General features: G+C 39.4%; 1 protein-coding gene across 5 annotated transcripts in view; it reads left to right on the top strand.

Annotated features, from left to right (window-relative positions):
• Nucleotides 1-23,410, top strand: part of slc39a11 (solute carrier family 39, member 11) — a 100,356-nt gene that overhangs the window by 36,564 nt on the left and 40,382 nt on the right. For 4 of the 5 annotated variants that reach the window (XM_026315282.1, XM_026315286.1, XM_026315283.1 and 1 more), the window contains one exon: nucleotides 18,246-18,387. In XM_026315282.1, the coding sequence (XP_026171067.1) occupies nucleotides 18,246-18,387 (142 nt within the window). The remainder of the gene's footprint in view (nucleotides 1-18,245; nucleotides 18,388-23,410) is intronic. The other variant, XM_026315285.1, reaches the window with a different exon arrangement.

Below are 23,410 nucleotides of genomic sequence, written 5' to 3' on the forward strand. Positions count from 1 at the left end.
GTTTATCTATATATCGATCTATGTAATGGCCTGATTATTATATGAATAGGTAAAGCGAGGTTCAAGGACACGGACAAAAGGAAGCAGAGAATTTGTGCAAGTTACAAAAAAAAAGAACCTGCATCAAATGTGTGACCTGAAAATGTCAGGAGATGATTTTTTTTTTTTACTACTCCAGCTGCACCTACTTATTTAGTCATGCAATAGAGGCTTGTTCTTTCATTTTTATTCCCACCGCAACAAATTGTTTTGTTCTTGCTACTGTAAAAAACCAACTGCCCTACAGAAGAATACAATGAGGAAGCAAAACAAAGTACTGGATTAAAATATTTATCATTCGTGTTGGTTCTTCAGAATAAGTTGGAAGTTTTTGCATGTATGAAATCAGTATTTTCTTCTCAGGGCAAAGAAACCCTTGAGATACAGATACACATTTATATGGTAGAAGTGTAGCAAGAAGTTACATACTTCATTGTATTTATTAAGACATTAAGACAAGTGCACTCATTTACACATTTACACATTTGTGTTCACTTCTGAAGATTTCTGGACACATTTACAGATATATTTGGAGATGCATGTATACATACAAATGTCAGCACACATGTAGTTTTTTGTACATATGGAATATGAGATTCAGCTGCTCCACACACATTGGTAAATAACATTGCTGAAGTAACATCCTATATTATAAACTGGAAATCTATGTTAGTATTGTACCACTGCAGTATCAGGCTACCCAAAGTGAAATTCACATTTTCTGAAGTCAAATTCTTTGTAATTGATAGAAAGAAAGATGAGATATTGATGAAGACAGGGAAATGGGAGGAGTGCTGTGATTTAATAGGATCAACTTAAGAATTGTCTGGCAGAGCTTTGTCCTTTCCCTTGGTTAAATATTCATTGTGCAGCTGGCTGGGAGTGCCAAATAAAAGTCATCCTAATTTATTAGAATACCAATTATATTACCACAGAAAACGGCAATCTTCCTTATATTTTTCCTGCATAATTATCCATACCAAAACAGAAAAATGCAAGATGTTCTTTTTCAGTTTGAACAATTGTGAGCCCAAATGCAAACCTCTGTATATGACTGCTCTTTTTTACTTTTTTTTTTTTTTTCAGCAGTCCTCTTGAATTCAGCAAAGATAACATTATCTGTGTTTATTCCTAATGGATATTCAAATTGCTTGGATCCCTTCTCTGGCTTGCTTTGTATGCAGAGTTGCCTACTACCACTGCGCTGGCTGTATCATTGTGAAAGCAATGACTGTCATTTGTTAGCAGGATTAGTATAAACAGCAACTAAATTATATGTAATGTACTGGAAGTAATGTGTTAGTATGAATAGTGAAGTGGAGACAACAAAAGAGAAAGAAAATGAGATTTTGGATGAATAAAATGTATTAAAAGAGCGTTAATGGTGATTTTTGGAGCTACTCATATGGATAGGTGTTTCTTATTCCAGGTTTCAAAAAGATGAAACGTCTGTTTCCAGAGGAGAGTGTGAAGTATTGTGAATGTGTTCAAGGTTGCTTTCCTGTGTGTACCTTCAATCAAAGGGCATAAAAGCAGCAGGCAAACATCATGACTATGTAGTAGGCTGGTACAGGAATAGAGACAAGTCTAAAAAAAAGAAATGTAATGGGTTAAAACAGGGGAAGGCCATTACATGAAAATTTTCTACTCCATCATCATTATTGTTGTTCTTATTTAGTTTAGAGAATAGTGTTGCTCTTACTGAGAGGGTGCGTAATAAAGACGTGGCCTGCATGTCAGAGTCGTGCTCAAACTTGCCAAATCACTGTGCTTCCTTGTCATTCACCCATTTGGCTGTCACAGAGCATTTGTCTTGTCATTATCCACCATTGATGTGTTTCTGGTTGTTCAGTGACAGATGACAAAAAGGAGGCATTTGTTGACAAATTGTTGTGGCAGATGACTTTTGTTTGTGGTTCAAATTTATGGATTTGAAAATTTTAGCTGAGTAAGAGCAATGGCTGGGGGAATGCAGTTCAGCATGTAGCAAGTCTAATAGTAATCTGGCACTCAGCTATAGCTGTTGGCCCCTCTCTGTATCTGCACCAATTAGAAGAAAGCTTCTCATTCAGTACACAGACATTGAAAAGCAATTCATCAAGAAAAAAATCATCTGTCTCCTCTCTATTTTTATCTTTCTTTTCTCTCTCATCTCAGGTATAGTATGGACCTGAATGAGAAGATTGATTTGAGAGGAACAAATTAGGGACAGTTTTGAAGTAAATCTTGAGACGTCTTAACTAATAACATCTGATTGGACATTTCTGTAATAAAACTCGCTGACTCCTATTACTCACCTGATCTATGCCTAAATCCTTTAGTTTGTTTTACCTTTTACTACCACTTCTACTTTTAATTCATTGTTTCTGGTTGGGCTGGGGGCTGGAGGCAAAGTCTTGCTTTGATTTTCACACACTTGTGCTCCAGTGTTTCTCTAACTTTTAATTATGTCATGTCAGCTGGGCACATTTTGCAACATCAAGTGCTTTTTTTCTTTTACAGCCAAAACTAAAAGCTGAGACTGAGTGAATATACATACACCTCTGGCTAGTACAACTAAAATGTGAAGAATCAGTTTCAAGCCAATTTATTTTCATTCAGTATGACTAAAGAATGTGCTGCCAGTATTTAAAGGTGCAAGGTGTAAAACGTGAAAGATTTCGTAGCATCTAGTAGGACGCTTGCAGAATTCAACCTTCTGAGTACCCCAGCCTGCCTGAATGACTGTAGGGATATACAATTTTGAATCATTTAAAAGTTTAGTGATATACTCAGTCTGTTTACAAGTAATTGTGTGAGAAATGTGGGAACCTGAGCCAAATCTGTCTGTCCACTTACGAACACCAGCAGCAGCAACTGTGAACAAATTGCCTGTAATAAGTCCAAAACATACATTTCAAACATCACACACCTGCTGTTTCTTCCACTGTGGTGACTTCACAGTGGGTATTATTGGACCCCCAAGATTTGTTGTCATGAATGCACTCATTTAACTAATTAATTATTCTAGCCGGCATTCCACTAATTAGTCTTGTCAGCCTGGTTTCTACTGTGTGATTGGTTCATTTAATGTTGGTGTGTTTGTTAAAAGGCTGTACTTCCTTTGATTACATCATTTTGTTTCTCGAGCTTGCTCTTTGTGTCACTGTCCAACATTCTCCTCCAAAGGAGTAGAAAAGCTTTAAGTGGCAGATCAGAGAGTGTTTTAAAGAGTGTCCTGAGCTTCAATTTATGCTTTGCTTTCTATGTTTGTTTCTGCTCATTTACAAGTTCACAGGATTTTACTTCCCATTTTATCTGTCCAAATGTAGATTCTACCACCATTTCTGTGTATATAAAACCTGGCCCCAAATATATCCAAGTGTTTAAACATGCAAAGCTTACTTGGCTGCAATGCTGTGAAATTTGGCTTACAGTTGTCTCAGAAGGGTATTGCAGACAATTATTTTAATGCCTTTGCATATTTTTGTCTTTCTGCTGTGACATTTTTAAAGTTAAATGGACACAAGTTTGATTCCACATCAAACAGACAGAGGAGGAACAAGACAGTCGCTTGAATCTTGTGGTGAAAGGATAAATGGGAGACTCAGTTATTAATGTTGGAGTGTGTGAGAGATTCCATTGTGTATGTACTGTTAACATTTAGTGTAGGGATGTTTGTACAGTTGCAGTGAAAATTATATTAAACCAAATATTCGACTGCTGAGCTCCTCATTATGTGTGATGCTGGGAAGTTGATTAGGTCCACAAGCTGTTTCAGTCAATAGTGGGTGATACTTTGGATTTGTTTTCACTTGTTTGGAACTTGTTTCTGGATTTAAATAAGCTTGCTTGGCAACAATAAAATTACAAACAAACCACAATTCCATTCAATATTGAATGGATACTGTGAACTAACCTTGTAAATAATACTGTACATAATTTTCAAGCCTTCACAAATGATACAACCTCCACTCTTGCACACTTTTTTTCCATACATACATGCATTGGCTCTAGGGGGTGGTTGGTAAACATAATTATGATAGTCGAAATCAAACATCACTACATGTAACAAATCATCACAGTGAATTTTAAGACTTTCTTGTATATAACATGGTTCAGAATTTGTTACAATCTAAATACAAATTTTTGGAAAATGTACATTCACGTTACTGATACTGAATTTAATGCATTTTGCTGTGTGAATTGCTTAAAGCTACAGCATGATTAGCTAGTGCATATTTAGTGTGAGTGTGTCCAAAGAACTATTGGCACTGTGTAGAATCATCAGGTTAAGAGCTGAACCTGCCTTTACTTACAACACTGCCTCATCTGAACCACATTTTAGGCTAGAGGGTGGGGTGGGGTCAGTTTGTTGAATCGTTGCACATTGTTTCTTAAAATTAAATTCTCTCTGTGTAAAGGTAATATCGCCTGCCAGCACTGCTGAAACTCTATTCAAAACATTCAAGCCTGATGTTGTCACCAGTTCTTAAAATGCTGGCCATTTATTACAGCCACAAAGCCTTTAGTTGCAGTCAAATACTTTATACAAACTGCTATTTTTTTCAGGAATAACTTGGCTTTAATTCTACAGTTTAGTGAGCGATTTTGTCATGTTAAACCCTCTGTTAAGAAGCTGAAGTCAAACCAAACATGAAACTTTCATGAGATACAATTTGTGAGAGAATAAATAAATCCATAAATTATCAGGAGTGAAAAGCAGTGATATTAGATTTGATTAGATTAGATCACGCTTCAGTAATTGTCTGTCAAACAAATTCAGGTTTCAAAGCACAGTCACAATAAAAATAGCATAATAGAACTTAGAAAGCAAAACTGAGCATGGGAAAACACAATAATAATAATGATAATAATAATATTAATATAAACATAAAAATAAGTACAAATACATAGGAATAACTAATAAAGTGAGTCAGTCAGATGTCAGCATCAAATTCTTTCAGCCTGCAGCCAAACATGAACACACAGGTGAACAATGACAAATTCAGTGACAGCCGTGGAGCCTGATGGCAGCAGCGATAAATAAAGTGCGTTAGCTTCTTTATACACACCCGCAGACCTGCTTTCTGCCTCCTGTGTAGTGCAGTTCCCTACAGCCGCCATGGGAGAGTAGTTATCACAAGGTCCTATTCATGAAGGTGATGGATTGAAATAGAATTTTAACATGAGTGAGTTTACTTTGATGCATGGCCTGATGTGAAGACTGAATGATTTGAAGCCAATGCATTGGAGGTTGATAGCTTTCATTATTTTCTCCACAGTAGGATGTCAATCACTTACACAGAAGCAGCTTTTCTAACGCAAATAGGGTTTACCCCCCCCCACACACAAATTGTGATCGTCAGGCATTTTCTTTCACCAAATAATGACAAACCGATTTACAGATTTCCTATGGTCTTGCAAAGAAATGGAATGAGCGCAGGTCCACAGAAGTGCAATCCTTTTATGACTTTTTCCTTTAAGGTTATATATGATTATATAATATATATAGTTATATACATATACAATGTATATAGTTATATATATATATATATATATATACACCACCCCCACCCGAGATTGGGTATCAAGCCCCAATGACAAGCCCCGACACGCTCAACACAAGAGCAGCTGACCTGAGGGTGAGGATCGTGTGCAAGATGGACGCCTGGAACCTCCGCAGCCGGTTACCAAGACTAAGTGAAGTACTCTCTGAAAGTCTACTAGAAGACGTGAATGCAGCATTACAAACAATCCCCACTGTGACCATCACCGAGACCAACAAGCTGATATACACCACGGCAACAGTGATCCTTGAGATGCTTGGCCACAAAATACATTCCACCACCAAGGAGCAGTACCCTGCATGGAGAAGGAGGTTAGAGGCAAAAATAAGGGCAACACGGAGAGAGGTTAGCCAACTATCAGAACTGCAGAGAAGGGGGATGAAGTTGGGTAAGAAATACAGCAGGCCGTCCATACCAGAGGCCCTGGAGACTGCCAAACAACGACTCACAGCCCTGGCCACACGCCTGAAGAGGTACACCAGAGAAATAGAAGCACGGAAAATAAACAGGATGTTCTCCACCGAACCATCCAAAGTGTACTCTCAGTGGGGGGGCAGCAACAAGAGAGCTGACCCACCAAGGCTGGAGACTGAACGATACTGGAAAAACATATGGGAGAGGGAGGCATCACATAACACCAATGCCCAGTGGCTGGCAGACCTGAGAGCAGACCACAGCAACCTCCCTGAACAGGAACCAGTAACCATCGCAACGGCAGATGTCCGAGAAAGGGTCTCAAACATGAAGAACTGGACAGCACAGGGGCCTGACATGATCCACACCTACTGGTTAAAGAAGCTAACTGCCCTCCATGAGCGCCTGGCAGATCAAATGAACCAGCTGCTAATGGATGGGACTCACCCAGAGTGGCTAACTGAAGGCAGGACAGTCCTGATCCTGAAGGACCCCCAGAAGGGAGCAGTCCCATCCAACTACCGTCCGATAACCTGCCTCTGCACAACATGGAAGCTCCTGTCGGGCATCATAGCAGCTAAGATGAGTAGGCACATGGCTCAATACATGAGCGGGGCCCAGAAAGGGATGGGTAAGGACACCAGAGGAGCAAAACACCAACTACTGGTGGATAAAGTGGTCGCTCGAGACTGTAAGGCCAGGCAGACCAACCTGTGCACCGCATGGATTGACTACAAGAAAGCCTACGACTCAATGCCTCACACATGGATCCTGGAATGCCTGGAGCTGTACAACATCAATAGGACCCTAAGAACCTTCATCAGGAACTCAATGGGGCTGTGGAAAACAACCCTAGTAGCCAACCTCAAGCCGATAGCACAAGTCTCCATCAAGTGCGGCATCTACCAAGGAGATGCTCTGTCCCCGCTGCTGTTCTGCATAGGCCTGAACCCCCTCAGCCAGATCATCGCTAAGACTGGCTTCGGATACCGACTGCGAAATGGGGCAACCATCAGCCACCTCCTGTACATGGATGACATCAAGCTGTATGCCAGGACTGAGCGAGACATTGACTCACTGATCCACACCACCAGGATATACAGCAACGACATTGGAATGTCATTCGGACTGGACAAGTGTGGTCGAATGATAGCGAAGAGAGGGAAGGTTGTCAGGACTGAGGGAGTTGAACTCCCAGAAGGCAGCATAGCGGATGTTGAGGGCAGCTACAAGTACCTTGGAATCCTTGGAATACCTACAGAGAGTAAGGCAAGTCCTAAGAAGTCAGCTAAATGGGAAGAACAAGGTCCAAGCCATCAACACCTACGCCCTGCCAGTCATCAGATACCCCGCCGGCATAATAAGCTGGCCAAAAGAGGACATAGAAGCCACTGATGTCAAGACAAGGAAGCTCTTCACAATGCATGGAGGACTTCACCCCAAATCCAGCATCCTGAGACTGTATGCTAAGAGGAAAGAAGGAGGCCGGGGACTGGTGAGCGTCAGAGCCACCATCCAAGATGAAACAGCCAAGATCCATGAGTACATCAGGAAGATGGCCCCAAGTGATGGAATACTTAGTGAATATCTCAGGCAACAGAAGCCCGATGCAGAGGAAGAAGAGCGAGAACCGTCATGGCAGGACAAACCCCTGCACGGCATGTACCGCCGACAGATACAAGAAGTGGCTGATATCGAAAAGTCCTACCGGTAGCTGGAAAAAGCTGGACTGAAAGACAGCACAGAGGCACTGATCGTAGCAGCACAAGAACAGGCCCTGAGCACAAGATTGATAGAGGCCGGGGTCTACCGCACCAGGCAGGACCCCAGGTGCAGGCTGTGCAAAGATGCCCCTGAGACAATCCAGCACATAACAGCAGGTTGTAAGATGCTAGCAGGCAGGGCGTACATGGAACGCCATAACCAAGTGGCCGGCATAGTGTACAGGAACATCTGTGCCGAGTATGGGCTGGAGGTCCCAAGGTCAAAATGGGACACACCTCCAAAGGTGAGGGAGAATGACCGAGCTAAGATCCTGTGGGACTTCCAGATACAGACCGACAAACAGGTGATGGCTAACCAACCGGACATAGTAGTGGTGGACAAACAACAGAAGAAAGCCGTAGTGGTAGATGTAGCGATCCCAAGTGACAGCAACATCAGAAAGAAGGAACATGAGAAGCTGGAGAAATACCAAGGGCTTAAAGAAGAGATAGAAAGGATGTGGAAGGTGAAGGCAACAGTGGTCCCCGTGGTAATCGGCACCCTCGGGGCTGTGACCCCCAAACTGGGAGAGTGGCTCCAACAGATCCCAGGAACAACATCAGAGATCTCAGTCCAGAAGAGCGCAGTGCTAGGAACAGCTAAGATACTGCGAAGAACCCTCAAACTCCCAGGCCTCTGGTAGAGGACCCGAGATTGAGGAAGACACACACACACCACCCATAGGGGTGAGACGGGAAATTTTCATATATATATATATATATATATATATATATATATATATATATGTGTGTAAGATTGTAGTAGAAAATTGTAAATACATTGAATGTTTACTGCAGAGAAATGTTGACTAGAGTATAGTATCAATAGTATCAACAATATAGCAATATCCATCTTAATGTGATGATTAGAAATGTAATTGCTTTTAATTAAAATATTAAACAGAGTAGAAGATGGGGATGTTATGCATAACTGTCAGAAAATATTATAAAAACCTCAGCATAGAGCTGTTGGCTGGTTGCTGCCCAATTGAGTTAGCTATCTGAGGCTTGTGCTAACGCTAGACTGCCATTTTCAATTGAAGTAGAACAGCTGTTCAGTGGTCAGCAAATGATAAAGGAAATTTTTTCAAATTTGTATCCCTAATGTCACAAAAATCATGAGGACCTTCCTTTCTGCAGTGGTAAAAGGGTAAGAAACTGTTCAAAACTGTCGTGGCAAAAAGTACTAGGAGGCAAATCTCAGGTTATAGGATGGCAAGTTTAATAGGCAAAACAGCAGAGTCACAGCAGAGCATACGATCTGCAGAACGGGTCAGAGTCACTCACATGTAAATCATGCCAGCCTGGTGGCATACGTAATATAATTAGCGTGTCTATGACTTTTCGTCTGCTTCCTAATGAATACAGAGTCTTTGCTGAATTCACACAGGTCACACAGGGAGGTAGCAGACATCCTGTCTGTTACGTTCATGCAGTCAGGATGTCTGTCAAGGTGTAAATTCCCCTCACACAAAACATTTTACGAAGTATGTAAAAAATTCAAGTCAGGTTATCTATAGTCTGTTGTGTACTTAGTTACATCAGACTTTTTTATAAAATATTTACTGTGATTCACTGAAGTCAAAGTTCTGAAGATACTGCTGAAGTACAAACACAGAAAAGGCAGCACATTTTAAGTCGACTTGCAAATGGAGAAACAAGGACTATGAGTGAGTGTGTGTGTTTGCACATGTGCACTATGACATTTAGATGCAGATTTAAATGGCCTTTGGGGAGAACACCCCCTTGATACTGAAGACAAATCTGTTTTTGTCAGATGTCAGAGAATGTTTAACAGGAGCATTGCTGCATTATTAACACAGCAGTGCACTGTACAATTAACCAAGTTTTGGCAGGGATAGATTGATACTTAAAATGACTTTTTTTTTTATATGGGGTTTATATATCAGGTATGTTTAGCCAGTCAGAAACTGGAAGGGCAGGGATAGTTGGGAAACCTGCAGGACAGTAGCCAGGGTTAAAGACCACTGCTTTATAACTTTATGATGTGTTCAGTATCAAACTGTAACAGACCTAATTCACTGGCTTATTAAATAGATTACTCTGGTGCCTGGTGTGCACTGTAATAGGTAGAAAAAAGTAATTTGACTTATCTTACTTAGCTTAGGCTGTCTCACCAGCCAGCCACAATAAACTTGCCTATAAAAAATTTCATTTCTAATTTATTGTATTTCTAATATCATAAAACACGAAAAAGTTGACTTTGTTTTAGCCAAATATGTAATTACTGAGTTTTGGTTTTGTGTAGCTATATTACTCCCTTTAGTTGCCTTCCTGCCGTCAGGGGTGATCATTCTAGCAAAGTTAAATATGGTGAAGCTGATCATATATATGTTTTTGATTTATGATTGATACTACAATGATGTGCAAAATACAAAATTCAAATTGAGTAGGTTTAAATAAATATAGAAAGATCTGTGTGGGAGATATAGCTCAATTAACACGTAGACAAAAATAGAAATATATTTAATATTTTGTGGAAAAGCTTCTGCATTCAATGACTGAAGTGTTTGACCCACACACATCAGCAGGAACTTTGTTTCTTCCCTGGTGATTCTCCTCCAAGCTTCACTGCAGAACCTTCTGCTCTTGCTTGTGTGGTATCATATGTTTAGGATCGCGATCGCTGAGTGTGAGCACACAGACTGCTCTTGGAGACCTCTGTTGCTTCTATCAGCAGGGAAGTCACGAATAATTGCAGCGTGCACACTCCACTGGCAACCATAACAGAACCAACACCATGTCTGACAGATGAGGTGATGCTTTGAGTCCTGAGTGGTTTCTTTTTTTTTCTCCACAATTTCCTCTTTCCATCAGTCGAGGATGGATTCTTGACTTGCTGTGCAGGCGTAAAACATTTTTTTCACCAAGCAAATGATTTTCTCTTCATTTACTTGCATGGTCACCTCTTTTTTTCCAGTATTAATATAATGCTCAACCTCAATCTATATGGGAACTTTCCATCAGCTGTGAGCCACATGTGAGCTCTTTTGTGCATGAGGTAATGTTAAAAGCTGCCCAACAAATATCTAGTAGCCAAATGTACAATTGCTTTTGAACTCGCTTAATCTTATGTATTTAAAATGAGACTTAGTACTTTACTGACTAACATATGGTCTAGACTCTATTTACATATTAATGTGCAAATTGTTACCTAAGGTCTGATAGGGTGTTATGGGAAAAGGCCTGTTGTCTCACTGTATCCATCCTTTTGATTATTTCTAAATGTCAGGTGTTCTGTCAGGGTAGAAAAGGCCATTGAGTGGCCGTGCCTTTATGGCCAGCGTCAATGGCTGAAATGTCTATAAGTGAAGAGGATGACAGAGTGATTGGTAATTTGCTAGAGGAAACAAAACACTGCTCAACATTTATTTAGATGCAAATGAATTCATTAAAAAGGCCAATGAAAGGGGGGGATGCATTACAGGTGACTACTCTTAATGTGTGATATGGGCTGCATTTATTTCAATGGCTTTGTTGATTAAGCGTTGCAATTCTGTGGTGATTACAGCATCACGGGCTCCTCCTGCAACAGTTCTGCTGACCTCTCTGTCATCTAAAAGATGGGGATTTGGATTCTATTCCTTTAGACATTACCAAATAAAGTTGGTTTGAAAAGGGCAATGACATACTGGGTTGCTGCTATTTAAACAAAATTTCTGTAGAACTTGTTCTGGCTTGAATGGAAATCTAACCAGAAGTGTAATTTTCAAAGGCATGAAACCCAGCTCATCACCCAAATGCTTCATTTTTTTGCAGAAATACAACTTTTGAACTTGGTAAATGAGAGGTGTGCAGTTGGTGGATGCAGTCTGTGGTGGATATACTGGAGATCAGCTCAAAACTGGTGATTACACTGCTAAGCATACACTTTGGCAATTTATACAGTACATAATTTAATGATCTAAACTCACTAACTTTCATTCATCCTGGGTAGTTTAATTAAACTAGGCTGAGCAATGCCTGTCTGAGCAAATTATCTTTTTCCTTGATTGCAGGTGTGTGTTCATTGTGCCTGAATTAAGCAACTGAAATCATAGTGACTCCATGAAAAAAATGTTTGACTTTGTAGAGCGAATATGAATGGGAGTCAGTTAGAAGCAGGATGTTCATGATTTCTCTTCTGTTGTCTTTACACTGTAGTTCTGCTGGACATGTACTTTATGCCCCTCAATCTGTACAAGGATGAAAGTAAGAGAATGTGTTTAAACAACATCTGTGTACTCACTCGAAGCACAATTACAGCTTTGGATCAATACATTGTTTGTTATGGTCTTTTCAGGGGAGTTTTTGACACCCAGCATTATAAAGAACAAAGGCCTGTGTTAACTATCAGATGTAAGACAACCAAAGCCTAACTACAGGTCATTGCATCTTATGGCCTATATTGCATTATCCTAGTGTTACAACATGTTCAAATTTGAGCCCTGTGGAAAGAAAGAAAAGACGTTTGTCTGTCAGAAAATAAACATGTATTGGTCTGTGGCTGGGCATAAATAAATAAGGTGTACACAAAACAAACAAGTATATGAAATAGATGTATCTGCTGGATTCCTTATATCAATGACCCTGGCATTTATTTTTGACAGAGTCGCTAATTCTTTTTCATGATGAAGAAACTTCAAACATAAAATTTTCCTTCATCTTTGTCATTTTTTTAAAAAATTGTGACTTTTAAGTCCTATTGTCACAGACAAACGACATACTACATATTTTGTACATAATTTGACTTATAGTGTTTACAAAAACCTAATTGTGTGTACAAGTTAATCATTTATGCACAGCCATAGAATAATACATTTGCATTTTTATTAGTGTGCATGTCTTTTTTGACTTATCACACACATAGAAGCAATTTTCTATATATTAGGCAAGGCAGGCAAGGCAAGTTTATTTGTATAGCACAATTCATACATAGAGTAATTCAAAGTGCTTTACAGAAATAAAAGACAGGTTAAAAGTACACAGGCAAAAATCAAAATAAGAAACAGCAAAGAATGCAGAGTGCAGATAAATCACTTTGGATAAAACACTGTCAGTTGTCATATGTTATATGCCACGCTAAAAACAAAAGTTTTTAGTTTGGACTTAAACATTGCCAGAGATGAGACTTGTCTAACATCATCAGGAAGACTATTCCAGGTTTTAGCTGCTTAAAACTGAAACGCTGCTTCTCCCTCTTTAGTCCTGACTCTGGGCACGAGCCGAAGGCCTGTCCCTGATGTTCTCAGAGTTTGAGATGGTTCATATGGCATCAGCATGTCAGAGATGTAATGTGGTGCTGAGCCATGAAGAGACTTATACACAAACAGTGTTGTTTTAAAGTCTATTCTCTGAGCGACAGGAAGCCAGTGCAGAGAACAGGAGTAATGTGGTTGTACTTCCTGGTTCTAGTCAGGACCCGAGCAGCAGCGTCCTGAATGTATTGCAGCTGCCTTACAGCTCTTTTTGAGAGCCCTGTGAGCAGGCCGTTACAGTAATCTAACCTGCTACATTACCCTGTAGAGCTTTTGTAATTACAACAGCATGTCGATGCCTGTTTAAGAATGGTGTACTGTGACTGAAAATAGGTTCATCAGTGTAACTAGTAATTAAAAGCAGAGTATAAATGCAGCTGCAATAACTGTAAACCTGCAGACTTTACCCTAGACTAGGGGGTGCAGTAAAGCTTAACATGATGAGCTTGTTTCCAGTTTTGGACGAGCTGATGTCAGATTGTCAGTATCTGCAATTATTGATCATATCAACATGTCAGACTGTCAAACCTATGTGGTGCTCACTCAATTGTCCATGTGGAAGGAGTGTGTCTCTGGAGGTTTCTTCCTGTGCTATGAGTGAAATCTCTCTGGCAGAAAATAATTTGCTTTCCTTGAAGTGTCTGAAATTTTTTGGTTGACGTGTAAGCACCTCTCAGATTTAGCTGTACTCAAAAAAGTCAGTCTCCATGGCCATATAGACTGCACCCAGCCAGCCGAGATAGCAGGAGTATATATAACAGAGCTCACAAGTAATCAAGGAAATGTCAGGGGAGTGTAGGGGTGCTCCTTGTATATGTGTGTGCGCATGCACAATACGTGCTTGACTATGCTGAAATTGTACAACAGAGTTAGTGTGCACGTTGGATGGAGGGAGGATAGGTGCCACTTTGATTTTTTTTATTCTTTCTCTCTGTCTCTCTCAGCTCCTTTCCTCATGTCCTCTGAGACATCTCTGCTGCACCTATCACACAGAATGAATCACATAAATATCAGATAGCTGCAATTCTTTTATGCAGTGCATGATATGTGTACTATAAACATCAGTAAGCTCTTGTTCACTCCAGCAAGAGTGGGCGGATTCATTGAGCCAAGCTGGCGAGTCAATAAACGGCACTTAATTCAATAAATATGCAGTTTAAAGGTGTTTAATCAGTTCTCTACATGTTTTCTCTACCTTGAAAACCCAAGATATTTTCACTTTTATCAGTCAGCCAAAATATTACATTGTATCTCCAGCAGGATGGCAACTTACCTCAGCGGAGGCAAGATAAAATCAGTGCAATTCATGCAGATAAACAGTTTGCCAGTGAAAATGCTTTGATTCAGAGCCAGTGAGCCTCCACTACCAACACCACCAGCTGGGACACTGTCCAAAACCGTGATCTTGTACAAGAAAGAGTTTGAGTATGCTTTCAATAAGTTGAAAGGTCATAACAGATGTTTGTTTATTGCTCACATACTGTGTTAATGCTAAAAACACTAAAGGTCATGGGGGAGATTACTGGCCTGGTTCGGGTGATGTGCGCTGTGTTTAACATTATATGGTGACTGTGTATTAAAAACACACTCATTCATTGCTATTGTTAGTTGACATGCTATTAAAAAAAACTGTAAAAATTCTTATTTTTGTCACTGATCTAAAAGCTATATAAGATTAGTTTTGGTTAACCACGCTTATTAATACCCAACATGTATATTGAGTCATCTATTATACACCACTTATTCCCTGTTATGTAGGTTTGTGGGCCAGCTGGAGCCAAGTCCAGCTGACACTATGCAAGAGTCGGGGTACACGCTGGACAGGGCTGGCATGCAGGGACAGACACTCACACTCATTATGGCTTAAATTGTGTTTCAGTGATATATTGTTGTAAAGAACAGTTTCTAAAACTCTCATAATAACCATAAAGAGATGGATTGCTTTTTGTCAGGTGGTTCCCTCAAACATGTTCACATGGTGGTTGCTTGCCAAGGGCATCTGCAGCTTGAAGAAAAGAAGGTGATCAAATATTTCCCATCTGAAGGTGCAAAGAGTCAATTTATCTATCTAGATAGATATTTATAGAGAGAGGGGTGACTTTTAGTGTTCAGCGGAGCCAGACCGCCACTAGAACGGTGTTAATGGTGAGCTGGACCTGTGGATGAGATTGTGTTATGGGTCATCACCACAGGCCACCAGGGTTAATAATGTCCCCTCAAGGTGGTGCATGAGCTGTCCTGTCAGCCCATACTCACACGTGGCAAAACATATATTGCTGCACTGTACACAATGACAAGGAAAAAGCATGCTGGAGGTTTTGTGATGGATTACAGATGTATACACATGCTCATGAAAAACACACAGAAAATAATTAACTATATAAATAGAAGGAATTAGAGTCTTTGGTTTTAATGCATGTAATACTTTTACAGAATAAAATCTCTGTCTTTTCATGGGTGAAGTGATGGACACACACTCACAGCTGCTGTTTGTGCCTAACAATGATGCCACAACATCCCCAAATATCATGCACCACCTTTCTCATTATGTTATGCCTGAGAAAACCATCTCTTTTTTCCCCTCACATGGCAGTCTGACCTGCATCCTTCTCATATGCCTCATTGCCACTGGCGTAAGCAATTCTCAGCTTAACTCAACTCAACTCAATTTTATTGATATAGCACATTTCCAGCAACCATGTAGTTGACCCCAAAGTGCTGTACATACAAAAGCAACCATAAGTACATACAACAAAGATATCCAATATAACAATAAAATGCAATGTTTTATAACAAACTATCTAGGATAAAAAGCCTTTTAAGCTTTTATGTCAAACAGACAGGAAGGGCCATAAAACACATACAGAACATTAGTTCACAAGACTTAGAAGTTAGAAGGCAAAAGGTTATGGGGCACAAGCTCTCTTGAGGATCTTTACCAGTTGCCTGCTGGGAAAAATTGATGACATAGGTGGACCCACCAGCTTTAGTCATCTGTAGGTATAATCCAGTGCATGTCTTGAGAGAGAACAGTCCACTAGTGAGGAAAACTCCATGAAAACTCTGCGAGGATTACACACACCATGCTTCATCATGTACGCTCTAACACTGACCATCAAGAATTCTCATCTGCCCTGTTTCCTCTGCCGAACCATCGGTGGCAGCACACTGTGGTCACCGAAGGTAAGAAGGAATGTCCTGGAACATTGGCGGTGGTCTATTAATAGTGTTGCAATGCAAGGACTCAAAAATAGAACAAATCTGTAACAATCATAAACCAAAGCAGACGATACAGTGCAAAAGTTCACAGCAAAACAAAAGACATATAAAAATAATCAGGATGGGGAGATGGCCAGCCACACACATTGGCACCATCTTGCCAAAATAAGGCAGTAATAAATAACTGCTGCTACAGCCACTGCTATGGAGTAAGTAAGTAACCAGACAACTGAAATGACAAATGACAAAAACAGATTTAAAAGTGAACTAATGACACAGAGAAAATGTTTCCACAGCAATATTTTCGGTTTGTTTCCAGCATTATGTCTCACCCTTTCTAAAAAGTTATTTTGTTCATTTGATGTGCCTTTTTGCACTGATTTTACACTAGAAAAAATTGACCTGTGAAAAATGTGGAAGGTATTCCAAGCTTCAGACATTCTGTTCATACAGCATTTGACTGGGTAAAGAAAAATAAGTACAATTTGTCGTCAATTTCCACAGACTGGTCAGAAAGTGAAAGACACATTGTTGGTGTTAAGATTCTTGTCCAGCAGCTGTGTGTCATTTATGTAAACACACACTGGTTAGATCCAGTGAATCAATCTGCCAGTCAGACCAGTGTTCACTTGCTGATGAGCCAAACTAAAATTGATCTGCTTTTACCTCACCTTCTTTTAATTATGCAGTGCGTTGTAACTGATCATCAACCAAATTGATTTATTAGATTTTTTTTCTTCTGCCAGGAAATCAGACAAACTTTTCAGTCAGTGAAAATTTACAGCAAGTAAATTAGACTGCTTACATTATTTATGCAAAGTAATCTCTCAGGGATGGGCAGCATGGTGGCAGAGTGGCCCGGCCTTTCTGTGTGGAGTTTGCATGTTCTCCCTGTGCTTGCGTGGGTTTACTCCGGGTACTCCGGTTTCCTCCCACAGTCCAAAAACATGCATGTTAGGTTGATTGGTGACTCTAAAATTGCCCGTAGGAGTGAGTGTGAGTGTGTGAGGTTGTCTGTCTTTGTGTGTCTATATGTGGCCCTGTGATGGACTGGTGACCAGTCCGGGGTGTACCCCTGCCTTCCACCCGAGAGAGAGCTGGGATAGGCTCCAGCAGATCCCCGTGACCCTGAGCCAGGAAAAGCGGGTATAGAAGATGGATGGATGGAATCTCTCAGGGATGTCTCCCTTGGTTCGCCTTCTTTGAGTAAAATGTTGTCCTTAATTAGATCCTCGTGTTTCCATAGTAATGAACTTCAGTCTTTTCAGTCAGACTTTGGTTGTGTTCATAAACAGTAATGATTCACAAAGTCAAAGCCGGGTTTGGCATGTTAATGTCCTGTCTCAGTCATATTCACAAGTAAGGTCTTTGACAGTGTAACATTTTAATGATTTAAGATGACTGATTTCTGCCATGTCTCACATGTGCATATTGTCACTGGAATTAACTGAGCAGATGATCATCCTTTATGTTTGTGGTCACTGGGGAAAAAAGAGATGATGGATGGGTATTGACACTAAGCTACATTGTTTGTGTATGAAGCTGCTAATAATGTGCTGTGTTTTTCATTAGTGTATTGTGGTGTTGCCCACTCACACAATATTTATTTATTGTAGTTTTGTGTACATTTTTTTTAAATCTGTAATCCACTGATCACTGATGAATCATTTGCATATATATTCCTTTTGGAGGCTGTGATATGTACTGTGAAGAAACTGACAAACACTACACTCACTCAACTGTAATTAGTTGGGAAATCTTTAAGGTAGCTTTTATCAAAAATGTGAAGCAGTCTCTGAGTGATGTTGCACAGGAATTCAGAGAGGCAGGCAGTAATCATCGAAGTATTTGTTGATGTCTCTGAACAGATTTGCGAGGCTGGATTATTACATGTACTGGAAGGATTATATGATAGACAAGCAGTTTGTAGCAGCAGCTGCCACTATACTTGCTTGTAGATTGAAAGAAAAATAATCCCTTCTGATTTTTTCTTTCATCAACAGGGTGTAGGTGCTGACCCCACCATTACCATGGCCTTGACCCCTGACTCCAAGCATGCCAAACAGAAAGCAGATGAGCCCTTGTTCCAGCTGTTGGACTCTGATGAGATGACCATTAGGATAGGTAGAGCTGGACCTCTGTCAGGCAAGCCTCCCTTCATATACCCACATCAGCAATAACAAATCATTACAAAGCTAAACAACTATTGCAGTCACTGTAGTTTCACATTTGGAAAAATCAGCTTTCAGCCACTCAGTCCACAAATCTGTAGACATTAAAAATGCATTAGGAGTGACTGCATTGGCTGCCGGTGTAAAACTTCACCTGAAACATCTTTGATGGCATTTTTCACTTTTACTTTTTACTTTTCTCTAGCCTGATTTTTCGGTTTTATTTTTCTTAGTCTGTCTCTTCTGGGTGTTCTTCTAACTGAATGGTCAATCAAAATCCTTGTGTTTTGGGCATTACTCTGTCTTCATGCAATCATCACACAAACACACACATGTAAAGTTCACATATTCAGTAACATAATAAAGGTACACTCTAATGTTACTGCACTTGTATAGACTTTTAAAACTGGTAGGATTTATTGCCATAAATTAAATGTTCTGCCAGTAAGCTAATAAACAAGACTCATTTAGTCCTCGTACAGAGGAAACCTGAGGAGCTAGCAAACACATCTCCCAACAAATCAAAGAAAGATCATAGCATGATGAGCAATTACACGGAAGCTGCATTAGTGTTACTGACAATCCAGTAAAACAGGATGAGAAATTAATGAACCAACAAATGCAGAAAAACAAAATGAGTGAAGTGGAAAACTGGATTTACAAAAAGCCTGATAGAGGACAGAAAATACATTAGTTTTTGTTCGTGTGTGTGTGTGTGTGCTTAGGAATGACATGTATCAGACAGTCAATGACCTAAACTGCTATGCATGTACTGATTAGAATAACAATGTTATATGTGCGATGGTCAAATCATGCATTTCCCTCAAAAACTGCTTGTCTATCATATAATCCTTCCAGTTTAGCTTGAACAGAAATTTCCTTATAAATGTCCAACAAAGGTCTTGCTGTTTCCACTGACCCCCAGTGCTGTTGTTGCTTTCCTCCATGTTTATTTGGACTAACAGAGCCCTGTGTTACCCATAAATCCTTCCACTGTGTAGGTACTCAGCAACACCTACACATCGTCTAAATTAATCTTAAGATTTCAGATAAAATAACATTTTAAATCATCTGTTATGGTCGGTCTGTTTTTAAACAATCTACCTAACGTCCAAACCAAAGCAATGAAATTAGTGAAGAGCATAAACTAAGCTTGTTAACCAGAAACAAAAATGTTTTCCTGGTACATTGCATTGCTTGACTAGTGTTATAGGTTAGGGGGCTATATTGTCTACCAGCCCGGTCCATGTTCACACTTACTTTTTACAAACCAGCCAAGAGTTTTGAGCATTCAGCCATAACAACTAAAAGATAACCTACATGTTGTACAGTTTTGGTGAGGTCATCCTGTATCACAAGAGCTACATGAGCCCATATGAAATGAAACTCCAATTTCCAAGGTGATGTCAGCTCAGGCTATGCGGCCGTTTGGCATCTCAGCCCTGATGCACTTATTCAGACTAAGACATACCTTAAAACTACATCTTGCACGAAAAATTGATTACATTTAGCATTGATTTTTATTTTTCATATTAAATTCAAAGTAGCAAACAAACATCTCTGGTTCTAAGACAGGTTTTTTCTTACAGATGGGAAAGAAACACTGTAGCAGCAGGAAGCTACATGCAAAAATGTTTTTTCTCACACCTTTTCAGTGTTGTCTGTAATAATGTAGCATAATAGACCTTTTTCACAGGAGAGATTTTGACTTGTGGCAGCAAGAAAAGCACAGGTGGAACTAATTCTGTTAGCAGTGGCTCCATTCCAATCAAGAGTTGAGAAATCTGCATTAATGAGCCAACAGCACACAGAGGCATGGCTCTAAAACATGCCCATCTAAATGGAAGGCACCCATGATCAATCTTATTAATTACACTCACTTTGCTGTGGGCTGTGAAGCCTTTTTGCTAAGTTAACCCATGCAGACACAAGTGACTGTTAGATAGCAACCTGAGCATGCTAAATAATAATAAAAAAAAACAGTTGGATATTTATTCTGTTGTGACTATGTGTGGACGTCTGATCCATTTCATCTGCCTCGCTCTTGATTTCCATTATTGTCACAGTGAGTTGACATTTGTGGTGAGATTGTATAACAATGCTAAAATTTTTTAGAGCTTGAAATCACAAGGGACTGTGGCTGACCACTGATGTTAGGATACTGACAGTTAGATGTGAGAAAAGCTTGTGAAAAGTCGTGAGTTGCCTTGATGTTGTTTTCTGTGCCATATCACAGTTAGCAGCTGCAGGTGCTCAAGTCAAGAATTGAAACAAGAAAGAAAATGTTGAAAGACTTGTTCAAAGTGAAAGAACTTGCAGTCTCTCCTCAGACCCGGGGATAGCAAGCATGAGCCAACCTTTGCCAAAAATAAGTATACTAAGTATTATAAGTTTCAAGTATATTTCCCAAGTATACTTTATGTAGTAAGTATATTAATATCAATGTACACTTTTAAGTATATTATTTCAAGACTTCTTGGGACTAAATTGGCCCACTTTTTAGTTTATGAGTATAAGTATACTTTGAGGTATACTGCAAATAAATTCTATATATACAGATACTTCGCTTGTCACATAACACTATCCTTTTTACTTTATGAAGTATACTTTAGGTATACTTTTGCAACATAGTAAATTTTGAGACTAGTAAATTTTGAGTACACAACAAATTTACCTGCAATGATACTGTGGCAAGTACTGGCCTGGATGATGAACGATGATAACTCCACACTCCCACCTGTTTATTTTGAGAAGCCCATAGAAAGCTCATCACAATGAGACAGCTCCACTACATAACAAAAGGACACGTGTATCACAACAGCAGTTAGACTTAGGGTTCAGGTAAAAATAACTGGACAAGACTAATTAAATACAACACAGGATGATATAATAAGCATTTCCGCTGCTATAAACACATGCAACAAAAGGAACAAAACTGAAATAATGTGAACAAAAAAGCTGTCAAACACAGTTTCTATCCTTGGGGCATGCTGAGAAATCTCTGTAGTCAAACCTCCAACACACTGGTATGTGTGTACTAGTTACACTTTTGCCAAATTGATAGTAACAGGACTAAAAGAGCCAATAAATGTTATATATCAGGCAAGAATGTTTTATTATACTTAATTATACTAAGTAAAGCTCTATCAAAAAATTAAGTATAAATGTAGACTACTTTAAATACTAATGTATACTTGTTTAAATAAGCCAAGTAGACTTAAATATAAGTACCAGCAGGCCAAATATACTTCAGTTTTACATATACTTGTCAGTATAGGCCATGTATATGTATTTATAATTTTGGTTTAATATACCTCTGATAAGTGCATACAAAGTAAACTGAAAGCTGTCAAAAAATCTTATTTTTGACGTTTAAAAGAAGTGTACTAACACAGTGGAATAATCTTATTATGGAAGGGGAGCAGTTACATTTTTCTTATAAACTACAATTCAAAATAATGTTTATGAATGCCTGAAAAATCATTTGTTTTTGGAGTGTCATGTTATTTCAGTAATGTCAAATACAGCCATGAATTCCAGCTTCCACTGAATGAATGTATATTCCAGATAGGTTTCTACAGATCAGTTGGAAACCCATTGCTTCCCTGCACAGCTTGCCTGAGGGCATCTGAAGTGAGTCGGCCAGCACAGTAAACAGAAATGAAGATTTAAATATATATCAATAAGATTTGTTATTCCCCTGCCCTCCGTAGGGATCATAATGCATGTTTAACTCTGCTATTCAGAGCATATCCAGTAGGCTGTCAACAGCATTTGGAAAGTAGAGGGTAGTACTTCCTAGTGCCTTTGTTGCCCAATCTATTATTCAGTTTACACAGCAAAAAGAATTCATAATTTGTCGAAGAACACCACTGCTCTGGGAGGGAGACTTGCAACTAGGTCCTGCCCCAGCAGACACTTACTTTGTGGTATATGTTGCTCCAATAGTATTTCAGACTTTTTTAGGTGGTAGGCACTTGACTGTTTAGATCCTTTGTTGATGCACCTGCACAAACAAGAGATCAGCTATAAGATATATTGTTTGTATTTTCAAGGTGTAGCTTTCAATTTCAGACATGTTTTTTTTTTTTTTTTTTAATATGAGGAACAACAGATGTGCTAGGTAAATGTAGGGCAGGTTTAGGTTAGCTGGGGTTGCTTTGGTGGTAACATCCCCAAATCAGAGTGTGACTAAACCACTAACATAAACTCTCACATTTTAACCTTCATATATGGACTGTGTCTTTCTGCTTCAACAGCTATGATGGAGTTGTCACTGTTTGCGGGGATGTTCGAACCATTAATTGCTCAAAGGAAGCTTACTGAGAGGTTTCCCCACAGCTACAAGTCTAACATTAACCAGCTGACCTCCTCACACATGTTCATCAAACAAATGCTGATATGTGTGTTTTCAGAAAACAAAAAAAGAAACAATCAAACAGTAAATGTTTTTTTTTCTGTCATAGCTCATTGGTATCTCTGCCTTCCTGTATAGTGCAACAAGAAAGGAAGCTGATTATAGCCTCAAGGCTCATGCTGTTGTTATTGGTTTAAACTTGAAAGCTGAATTCTCAGGGACAGAGGAGGGAAATGTGAGAAGATAAAATTGCATCATATTGAGTGCTGTCATTTTTCTGAATTGGGCTTACAGTGTGTTTGAGGCTCAGTACAAGGCTGAGGCTTGTTGTCAGGAGGTTTTGCTATTGCAGGTTGTGTTTGTCTTAGTCTGTGCTTGTGCTAGAATGGGCACTGGACAGAAGGATATGGGTGGGACATACTGGAATTTAGTATTCACACTCATAGATACAGTCTGTTGATATCAGGGCCCACATTTATGTCCTTTATTTTTGTCAAGCAAGGCTCACTTGAGACAAATGTCATTTCAGGTGATTAATAGTTCTGTCCTTCACTAGGTAAATGCTACACATTCAGTCAGTTACGATGAATGCTAATGGAAATCACACACCTTAAACTCTTGTTTAAGATTATCAGACAAA

This window comes from Mastacembelus armatus, chromosome 19 (genome assembly GCF_900324485.2).
Source record: "Mastacembelus armatus chromosome 19, fMasArm1.2, whole genome shotgun sequence".
Lineage (NCBI taxonomy): Eukaryota > Metazoa > Chordata > Actinopteri > Synbranchiformes > Mastacembelidae > Mastacembelus > Mastacembelus armatus.